General features: G+C 46.0%; 1 protein-coding gene across 1 annotated transcript in view; it reads right to left on the bottom strand.

Annotated features, from left to right (window-relative positions):
- The window catches only part of ST8SIA6 (ST8 alpha-N-acetyl-neuraminide alpha-2,8-sialyltransferase 6), a 126,016-nt gene extending 118,259 nt beyond the window's left edge, over positions 1–7,757 (bottom strand). Inside the window, exons 1-2 of the mRNA XM_049777802.1 lie at positions 7,622–7,757; positions 6,968–7,066 (exon numbers count right to left, since the gene is read on the bottom strand). Coding sequence (XP_049633759.1) covers positions 6,968–7,066; positions 7,622–7,722 — 200 coding nt within the window. The 5' untranslated portion in view covers positions 7,723–7,757. The remainder of the gene's footprint in view (positions 1–6,967; positions 7,067–7,621) is intronic.
- Between the last annotated feature and the right edge of the window lie 2,893 nt (positions 7,758–10,650).

Genomic DNA, 10,650 nt, shown 5'->3' on the forward strand with positions numbered 1-10,650 from the left:
CCAACTGTCCTCTCTGTTCCTAGCTAGCTCCAGGACCCTGATCCACATTTCCCAACCCCTGGAGCCACATGAAAGTGACATAAATGCAGGGGAGTGAGGAGCCTTGGTGGGAGAATAGTAAATCAGCCAGTAAGATTTTGAGAACAGGCTGGGGTGGGGTGGTCTCAGAAAGGAAACGAGATCAGAACAAGTCACAGGGAGATAAAAGATGAGGAACAGTTTGGGAGGTCCGAGTTCATGGAGGAAGTTCAGGCTAACAATAGAAAAATTAAAAAAAAAAAAACACCGTTTCTTACCCAAGCTGCAAGGATTCAAATTGCAGTCCTGCTACAGGTACAATTAACAGCATGTATGATAAAAGGGATATTGAAAAATCAAAAGACAGGCTATTAAAAATTTTAGTTGGGGGGGTGTGATGGAAAGGTGCCTGGAAACCCATACACCACAAAAAATCCCAAAAGACAATGGGAAAGCTTATAATTCTAACATAAGTATAAGACCTGTATTACACCACCTCTTTACCTGCTTTTCCCCAAAAGTATCACTTTGTTCCTTTAAATACTGTGTTAATTCATTTTTTTAAATACATATGTGAGCACATATATTTTTATTCCTATTTTTAACTTTTTTGGGTGTGTGACCTGTTTCTGTTTTCTTCCCTGTCCACCCCCAAATGCACCGACAATATAATGTAGCACCATTTCTTCCTGCAAAGGTACACTAAAAATAGGGGAAATCTTACATATACAAAAAGAGCTCTTATCTACTAGGGATAGGAACTCATACTTGTTTACAATACAGGGATATCTCCCACCTTGAAAATATGTCACGCAGACCCAACTTAGACCTCAGGTGATTAGACACCATCCGTCTAGCCTTGAACCCTGGATCCCAGACATAGAAATGACACCATTCTTCACAACAGCTACAGGAAACAAATCCCATCCGGGACAGCCTTAATACTGATGGGTCACCTTCTTTTTCTCCTTCATCTCTCAAACCGATAATGAGAGCCTCTAGAAGGATTCCGTCCATTTTCGGCATATTAGACTTTTACACCAGTTTATTACTTTTCTCTTCTTCAAACAAAACCACATAACTTGAACTAGCTAGTTCTGCCTCCCAGTTAGAGGGGGAAATAAGGGAGGTACCAAGACCAAACAGGTGCAAGACTACTAAGTAGTAAGCTAGGTACAGAGGGGACCACATATTCTAGCAGCCTTGGGAATGAGGGAGGAGGATATGGGAGGTAGGACGAAAACAGAGGTGCAGGGAGGACAAATCGGTGATGGGAATTCCCCCTGATTTTATGTAAATATGTACCTAAAATATTATTGTCAACAATATGTAAGTCACTATGATAAAAATAAAAATTATATTTAAAAAAACTGCAATACAATAGATCACATTCACAAGAACAACAATAACAACAGTTGAGTGCTAAATGTTGTGCTCTATGTTAGAAGCCAAAGTTTGGTTTAGGAATTAACTGTAAACTTAGTCTTGCTGTGAACCTAAGTGTAGCCATGACAGGCTGTGAATTAAAATAGAAAGACTAGGCCCAGAGAACAGCTAGTTCCTGGAACCAACCCTAGAGATAAATGCCAGGAATTGCACCCATAAACAGCAGCTGACAGATAGCCAGATGTCAACCGCACCCTAGGTCTGCAGCAATGGACAGATAGCCAGATGTGGGGGGCTGCAACCTTCCCGGCTGTCTGATGCTACATTTGAACCAATCCTAGCCCAACCAATAATTTTAAGGATCAACTACCCAGAGACGGAAATTCCCTAGACTGAGACATGGGGCCCTTTAAATCGCTGTGTAAGCCTTTCTGGGGCTCCTCATTCCTTTGGAGATGTTGGACCCCAACATGTTGGAATAACCTACCTTGCATTTACATTACTGCCTGTCTCCCTGATGGTTTTTATGGGTGGCAGATCCTGAGTTCCAGACTTTAACACAACAACAACAAAAAGGTCACAGAGCTGATGCAGCAAGTAGGGCATTTACCTTGCACAGTTAAGATTTGATCCTCTGCACTCCCATTTGGCTTCCTTAATTCTGCCAAGAGTGATCTCTAAACACAGAGCTAGGCATCCACCCTGGGCACTGCTGGGTGTTGCTAAACCAACATAATAAAATAAAATGGACCACATTCAGAAAAAAAATAGTAAATGGCCTATTATATTAACTCAAGAAATATGGCATGTAACAAAAGTAAGGCAAGAGAAAGGGGAAAATTCAGGGCGGAAGCAATAGTACAGTGGGTAGAGTGTTTGTCTTGCACGCAGACAAACGGGGTTCAATCCCCAGTATCTCATGTTACCCCCCTCTTCCAACCTGAGCCTGCCTGGAGTGATTCCTGAGCACTGCCAGGTGCAGGCCAAAAACAAGGCAAAAAAAAAAAAAAAAAAAGAAAGAAAGAAAGAAAAGAAAAGAAAAATATTTATTGTAGTAGTTCAAAAAGGCTCTAGAACAAGAATGTTTAACTAGGATACTAATTTCAACCTTCCCAAGGAGTTTTGAGTCCCAGGATTTGGAAAATGATGGAAAGCTGAGAAGTTCCCCAGGCCCCATTCCCTGGAAAGCTAACCTACCTGTAGCATGAAACTTAGAAAATGGAACAGTGGATCTGACCTTCCTCCATGAGCCACGCCTGCAACAGGATAGAGTAACAATACGAGAGTAACAAGGTAGCAACACTAACTGGACTTTTTCATGGCCCCCAAAGTGGTCAGAAACCATGCTGACTTTTGTATTCTAGGCACAATTTCCTTTGAGGTGCAGAAGTTTCTCAGTTTAATATAGTCTCATCAGTTTATCTCTGCTTCCACTTTTTAGAGAATACTGTTTCCTCCTTGAAGATGCCTTTAGTTTCAATGTCATGGAGTGCATTACCTACCTGTTATTCTATATACCTTATGGTTTGGGGCCTGATATCAAGGTCTTTAATCCATTTGGATTTGATCTTTGTGCATGGTGTTAGATGGAGGTCAGAGTTCGCTTTTTTTTTCAAGTGGCTGACCAGTTGTGCCAACACCACTTGTTGAAGTGGCTTTCCTTGCTCCATTTTTCATTTCTTGCCCCTTTACCAAACATTAATTGATTGTTTATCTGGGGCACAATCTCTGAATACTCAAGTCTGTTCCACTGACTTGAGGTTCTAGGATACAAAGGCCACCCACAGAATGGGAGAAACTATTCACCCAATACCCATCAGATATGGGGCTAATATAATATAGGAAAAAAAACATCTAATCCCATCAAAAAATGGGGAGAGAAAATGAACAGACAATTCCTCAAAGAAGAAATACAAATTGCCAAAAGGCACATGAAGAAGTTCTCCATATCACTAATCATCAGGGAGATGCAAATCAAAAAAATAATGAGGTGCCAACTCACACCACAGAAACTGGCACACATCACAAAGAACAAGAACAAACCGTGCTGGTGGGGTTGTGGAGAGAAAGGAACTCTTATTCACTGCTGGTGGGAATGCTGTCTAGTTCAGCCTTTATGTAAAACAATATGGAGATTTCTCAAAAGACTGGATATTGAGTTCCCATTGATCCAGCTATACTACTCCTAGGGATAGACCCTAGATGCCCAAAAACACAATATAAAAATGCCTTCCTCACACCTATATTCATTGAAGTGCTATTTACAATAGCCAGACTCTGAAAACAAGATGCCCTTTAACAGATGAAAGGCTAAAGAAACTGTGGTACATATACACAATGGAATATTATGCAGCCATAGGAGAGATAGTCATAAAATATTTCTATACATGGAAGTACATGGAGTCTATTATGCCAAGTAAAAGAAGTCAAAGGGAGAGAGATAGACACAGTATAGTTTTGCTCATCTATGGGTTTTAAGAAAAATAAAAAACATTATTGTAATAATAACCAGTGACGACAGAGATGAGGGCTGGAAGGACTGTCCCACTATATGAAGCTTATTTAATAGAGTGGTGAGTTTAGTTAGAGAGATGACTATACTATCATGACGATGTTAATGAGTGAGAGAAGTAGAATGCCTGTCTCAAATACAGGAGGTGGAGAAGGAGAGTAATAGGGACACATTGGTTGTGGGAAGGTAACACGGGTGAAGGGAGTGTTCTTTTTATGACTGAAACCCAGCTACAATCATTTTTATAATCATGGTGCTTAAATAAAGAAATAAATTAAAAAAGAAAAGAACATGTTGATCCTCTCTTTTAGATCAACAAAACAAAGTACTTAGAGATGATTTCAGAAAAACACTTTTTATTTTTCTCTCTAGTTTCTGTGCACCTCCATTATGTTGTGGAATTCAAGGGTAGCTCTTGCACTTCTGGGGAGCCTCCCGCTCTCCCAGCTGCAACCATGATAATGCAAGGGCCACAGAGGGAGCTGGAGTTATGCTATCCTGATGAAGGTAATTCAAGAACTAAGAATATCCTAAAGGATCTCCAGAGCAAAGGGGAGTCACAGACAGAAGAAAGGGATACTCAAGCTACAGAGAGAGAAGTATCCAAGTCACAGAGAAAGAAGGAAAGAGAATTCAAGCCACAGACAGAATATTCAAGCCTGCAGCAACAGCATAGCTGAAGGGTGAAGGAGAACAAATTTTTGCCAGAAACTGATACGGCCCTTCTAGGAAGCAATGGACCTTACGCATTCATAGTCTACAATGTGCAAACTCTAACCTAACATCTAACTTCTAGCACTCTAGTCTGGAATTTTAAATGAAGACATGAAAGGAGGTACCAGATAGAATGATTAATAACAAACAAGACAGAAGCAAGACGGAATCTAATCTAGATGTCTAAAAATGGAAAGAGATGAGGGCATGTTCATACAGTGAGTGATGCAACCAGCAGGAGCAATGTTGAAAAACTGGAGAGACAGCAGAGGTGTGAAGATGCATGCGTTACACACAACTGACCCTGGAAAGATCTCTGTGCCATGTTTGGTGCCCTAGCACCTATAGGATTGGCCCCTAAGCACAGACCCAAGAATAAGCCTTGTGCACTACTGGGCATGACCCAATTGCCCCCTCCCAAAAGAGCAATAATACTGGTGGGGAACTTCTTTAACATTTCACTCATATCCAATTTTTTAAATAGCATAACTTGAAGTTTCTCAGTTTAGAAAACAATATCCATCAGACTTGTAGCACTGCTTCCCTTTTACATACAACACTAGAGTAAGTTACAATGAAACTCATTAATAAACAAATAAGAAAAATAAAAACTTTTTTTTTGAAAGCAGGACCCCAGAGGCCAATAGCTTAAATTTTAGGAAGTTAAAGTTGAAAATAGATATTTAAAAAAAAACTATATAGTTGAAAAAAACTACAATAGTTGAACACTTGGGATTTTGATAGTTATGCATCTCACTACCACTGACGATGCTTAAGACCCTAAGAACAGCTGATATATCTCTTCTAGTTAACTTCTTTATTTCTCTTCACCAACCCTTCCCTTCCTGCTAAATAACTTCAGTGTTAGGATTCCATGGCCAAGGGTTTGGAATTATCCAAGGCTGTCTACTGTCTACTCCCTTAGTTTGTTTTTCTCTATATCACAGATGAGTTGGATCATTTCGGTATTTTGCCCCTTTCCTTCTGACTCATCACATTTAGCACAATGCCTCCCATTCTGAGATGCAGCAAAATGGCCAGGTTTCATCTTTTCTTGCAGCTCCATAGTATTCTGTTGTTTACATTCTCATAACTTTCCCTCATTCATCTCCTGGGGGTCAGTTGGGCTGTTCCCATATGCAAAGGGTTCCATGTCAAGGCAATGAACATGTTCATCTTATCTTGTCAAATTTGTGAGTATGTGATGAGGAACTGTAAATGCCAAGAAATAGTGGAATACGAAACCTCTAGTCCTGTTTTGTTTTTATCTTTGAGAAATCTCTGTTCTGTTTTTCATACTGAACCAGACAACTTTCCCATCGAAAGTAACCATTTCTTTCACCACATAATAGTGGTAAAATTGTGAAAACGTGCGCGTGTGTGTATATAGATATAGATCATTTTGGGGGGAGGAGGATGACAAGCAATAAGCATATCAAGGATACATATATTTAAGTGCACAAATACATACTCAGACATTATAGAAATTCTGGAGCTCTGAAGGGTGGGATTATGCACTTTTATTTTTTTAATAGGAGCTGCAAATTATCTGCCTTCTACTTTAAGCATTATATTATATTTAGAATGGGGGAGGCAATGAGATTTATAGCAAATATCTTGGTAAGTGAAAAGGCAAAACCTGAAAGTCAAAACCATTCTCAGCGGTCTGGGGCAGATAGAATCGCCTTCTCGCTGTTCTATTCTGTACTTGAAAGCAAAACAACTCAAACGCAAAGCTGGCCCCAGAGCCAGAGACAGGGACAGCCAGAGGCGGCTTCTCTCGGTTCTGCTTCAAGCCCAGGAGACACAGAAGAACTGGGCATAGAATCCCTAGCACGGCGCGGCTGTCCCAGACTCTGGGACCCGCATGTGGCCGGTGCTGATAAAGAAGCGAGGGGCGCTTGCCCACTTGTGCCCACTCACGGGGGGCTCTTTGGGTCCCTAGCTCATGCACATACCAATGCGCTCCATCCAGGCTTTGAAGCTTTAAAGGGGAGACTTGGAGAGTGATGGACACTTGCGCGTCCGTGCCTTCTCACACAAAGACACATAGACAGAGACACACACGGACACACAGAGACACGCGTGCAAGGGAGAGAATGAGAAGCGAAGCGCAAGAGTCTCTCTCTCTCTCTCTCTCTCTCTCTCTCTCTCTCTCTCTCTCTCTCTCTCTCTCTCTCTCTCTCTCTCTCTCTCTCTCTCTCTCTCTCCCCCCCCCCCCCATATCTCTCTCCATATCTCGCTGTCCCCCAAGGTCCCAGCCAGCTGTAGACCTGCAGACACCGAAAAATGACAGAGGCGCCCCCACCACCCCGCCACACCACTACCCGCATGTACCTGTTCGTGGGGTGTGGCAGCGGGGTCGCGGGGCTCCTGGCGGTCCTCTGCGTGGCGTGGATGCCGAGGGGGGCCTCCCGGCTCTGCTCCACAGACATCCTGCATGCACAGCCGAGGAAGGAAGAAAACTTCAGTTGGCAGCGCGCCCGGCCCCCACGCTCGGCGGCTACGCGGCTCCAGCTTCGCATCTCAGCGGGGCCGGGACCTCACCGCGCGCCCGGACAGCTCCCACACCCCCTAGGTTTCCAGAAGCTTGTGGGGTGCAAGGGTGGGCGAAGGGGAGTCTCCCCTCCTTGGTGGAGGGAGAGTCCTGGGGGTTGTGTCGGGGAGACCTCCCGCGAGTGTCTCTTGCTCTGCGGCTCACGCGTCCCGAGCTAGCAAGCACCGGGGAGCCTCGCTCTCCATCCCCGCACGCTCCCCGCGCCCCGAGTCTCCCCCCCCACACACACACCCCCGACATCTCCGGGGACGCCCCCAGACCCTCCCACCTTCCCGGAGCCTTCCAGCCTTCCAGCCTCAGCGGCCCGGCAGGGGCTCGTCCTGGAGAAAAGTCGGTGCGCCAAGTGCCGCGGGCGGGTGGCCCGGGGACGCACGCGGGGCCGGCCGGGGCTCGCGGGGCGCAGGGCGCAGGGCGCAGGGCGCGGGGCGGCTCACCTGGCACGGGCGGGCGCGTCGGCGGAGCCCCAAAACAGCCGCAGCAGCAGCAGCAGCCCGAAGCAGGCGAGCAGCGCGGGCAGCGAGCCCCCCGGCCGCATCCTGAGCCCCCAGCGCGGGGCGCAGCGCGCGCAGCCCCGGCTCACGGCTCCCGCCGCCGCCGCCACGTACACCTTCAGGGTGGCCCGCTCGGAGCGGCCCTCGCGATCCACCGCGAGCCGGCGCGGGGCTCGAGGAGGCGATCGCGGGGTCCCCCGCCCCCCGGTGCCCGCACCCGGGTTCAGCTCAGCTCCGCAACCCGCCCGCCGCTCGCGCGCGCCGCTGCCACCCGCCGGCGGGGACCCCGAGAGCCGCCGCCTCCGCTCCCCGAGGCGCTTGCGGACTCTGGGCGCTGCTGTGGCCGCTTGCCGCTGTCGCCGCCGCTGATGCCGCCGCCGCCGCCACGCGGGGTCACCTGACGGTTGGGGCCCCCGAGCACCACTCGGTGCTGATTGGACTCCAACTTTTTCGCTCCCGCAACCCCACACGGGGCCCACCCGGGCGGCGGCGGCGTTGCCGTGGAAGGCAGGACGCGCTTCCAAGAAACTTTGCAAAGTCTGTGCTAACGGTTGCCCGATGGCCTGTGTCCCCCGCACGAAGGAAGGCGAAGGGGGTCGGTCTTCTTTCGTGGGTGCCCGAGCCCCTTCCACCCTCGCGGATTCCCCTGGGGGACCAGAGACTTAAGAGGCGGGGAGAGGGAGGGCGCGCGCGCCAGGCCACCCTACCAACCACCTCTGCTGGCCAAACCCTGGAGGCCCTGTCGATTGGGGTGGGGTTGGGGGAAATCAATCTCACGGAATGAATTTATTACTCAGCCGTGTGTGTGTGTGTGTGTGTGTGTGTGTGTGTGTGTGTGTGTGTGTGTGTGTGTGTGTGTGTTGGGTATACTGGTGCCAGGATTCACTGAGTTGGCAGAGTCCGGGAATGGTTCCCTCGATCTACCAGGTCATGGTCCGAATTAGTTGCTCAGTTCTCAGGAATTCACTGATCGCAAGAGAGAAGTTTTTTGAGCCGGTGATCAGAGGCTGTCTCCCTGCTTCTTTGGGAGTTAGTTGGTCTCTGCTTTTATGTGTCCCACAAACTACCCAAACCACCACTTGCCTATGCGCCCCCTATTTAGAATGTGCCCCTGTATCTGGGCCCTTCGTCCCTATAAACATAAACCATAAACTATGCACCCGATAGTGGCTGGACAGAGGTTTAAATGTTTCCAAGAGCAGCCTGGACTCCACATCTTGAGAGAAATGGCCTTTAAGCCTTCAAAAGTTTTGCTCAATCATATTTTCATTCCAAGTGACCACAACATGCTTCTTTAAAAAAAAAAAAAAAAAAAGAAAAAGAAAAAGAGGTCTCACCTTAAAAGGCCAGTGGTGAGGGCCATGGAGCTGGAATTATGCGCACAAGAAACCACTGTTAACACTTTTCGTGAACCACAGAATCTCAACCAATAACATTTAAAAATAATAAAAGAGTGAAAATAAATAAGAGCTGGTGTTAGAGGGAGGAGCTGGGAGGGTTGTGCCAGTGGGCCCGACAACTCAATAAAGCTGTCGTCAGTGACAATGAAAAAATAAACAGTTTATCAAGAAAAGAATGGCAACATCTAGTTCCCTTTCTTTGCTCATTCTATGTCTACTCTGAATTTATTTGGTTGGTTTTTTTTTTTAATTTTTTTAAGGGGGCACACCTGGCAGTTCTCAGGGGTTATTTACTTCTGGCTCTGCGCTTACCGTATTTTCCGGCGTATAAGACGACCCCCTAATTTTATAGTTAAAACATAGGTTGAGGCCTATATTTGCTGTATAAGACAGAATGTTCCTGTGCTGCAACTGTATCTTCCACAGTGAGCCAATCACAACAAGCAAAGGTCCGAAGGTTATACTGTAATAGACATCCTCTCTGACTCTGGCCAATCTGAGCAGGCTTTTTACAGTGTAGATTCGGGTACAGAAGACTGTATAATTTGCATGCATAAAAAGCCTGCTTGGATTGGCTGAGTTAGAGAGGCGGTCCGAGCAGCCTGGCAGTGATTGGTGCAGGATCGAGTTGGAAAATTCGTTTTGTGGCAATATTCAGACAATTTTCGTTTAGCAGCTTATTGAAACGTTTTTCAGGATATACTCGGCGTATAAGACAACCCCCAATTTTATGTTGACCTTTATTTTTTGTTTCAAAAGTCATCTTATATGCCAGAAAATACGGTAGATATTATTCCTGGCAGTATCAGGGGATCATATGGGATATGCCAAGGATCAAACCTGGGTCAGCCACATGCAAGGCAAGCATAGTACCTGCTATACTATCACCCTGGCCTTACTCTAAATTTTTAAATGTTGAGTTGAAAGCAAACCAGAACCACACAAAGTTGGTTGGTTGGTTAAGAAATGGTTGGACTATGAATAAAATACCTTGGAATAATGTTATCATTAAGGGGAACGAAAGAGAAAAACTAGCAAAGTCATGTGACCAGCAATCCGATTCCCTTCCATAGTTCAGAATGCTGAAAAAAATATGAGCACACTAATAATAAAGAAAATCTTGCTACTTTTCCCGAAGCCTGACATTTTACCTGGAGTTTGGTGCTTATCTGAGTGGGGCCTCGTGATATAATAATATTCTATTGCAAGAGAGCTAAAAGAATCAGGCAATCTAGTTTTGTGTGTTTCCAAGTGTAAGCACCCCATTAGGGAAGTAGAATATGGCACAATTATCAGAAAGTTGTCTGGATTGAGGAGATAGTCTGGCTGGTATTTCTCTGGGAGTCGAATAGTGCCGACAACTCACACAGATGATGGCTTGCAGGAAAAGAAAGGGGGCATTATTGTTTCAGGCAGGAAGCTGCAATTTCACCCAATTTACTAAAGTTTAATATTTCAGTACAGTGGGGCTCAATGCAACAGCAGTGGTGTCAGCCTTGCTCTGAATTCCCTTAACACCGTGGTTGCAAACCAAGTTACTTTTTATCAAGCCAATGGTGATCAGCAGGGGAC

This window comes from Suncus etruscus, chromosome 7 (genome assembly GCF_024139225.1).
Source record: "Suncus etruscus isolate mSunEtr1 chromosome 7, mSunEtr1.pri.cur, whole genome shotgun sequence".
Lineage (NCBI taxonomy): Eukaryota > Metazoa > Chordata > Mammalia > Eulipotyphla > Soricidae > Suncus > Suncus etruscus.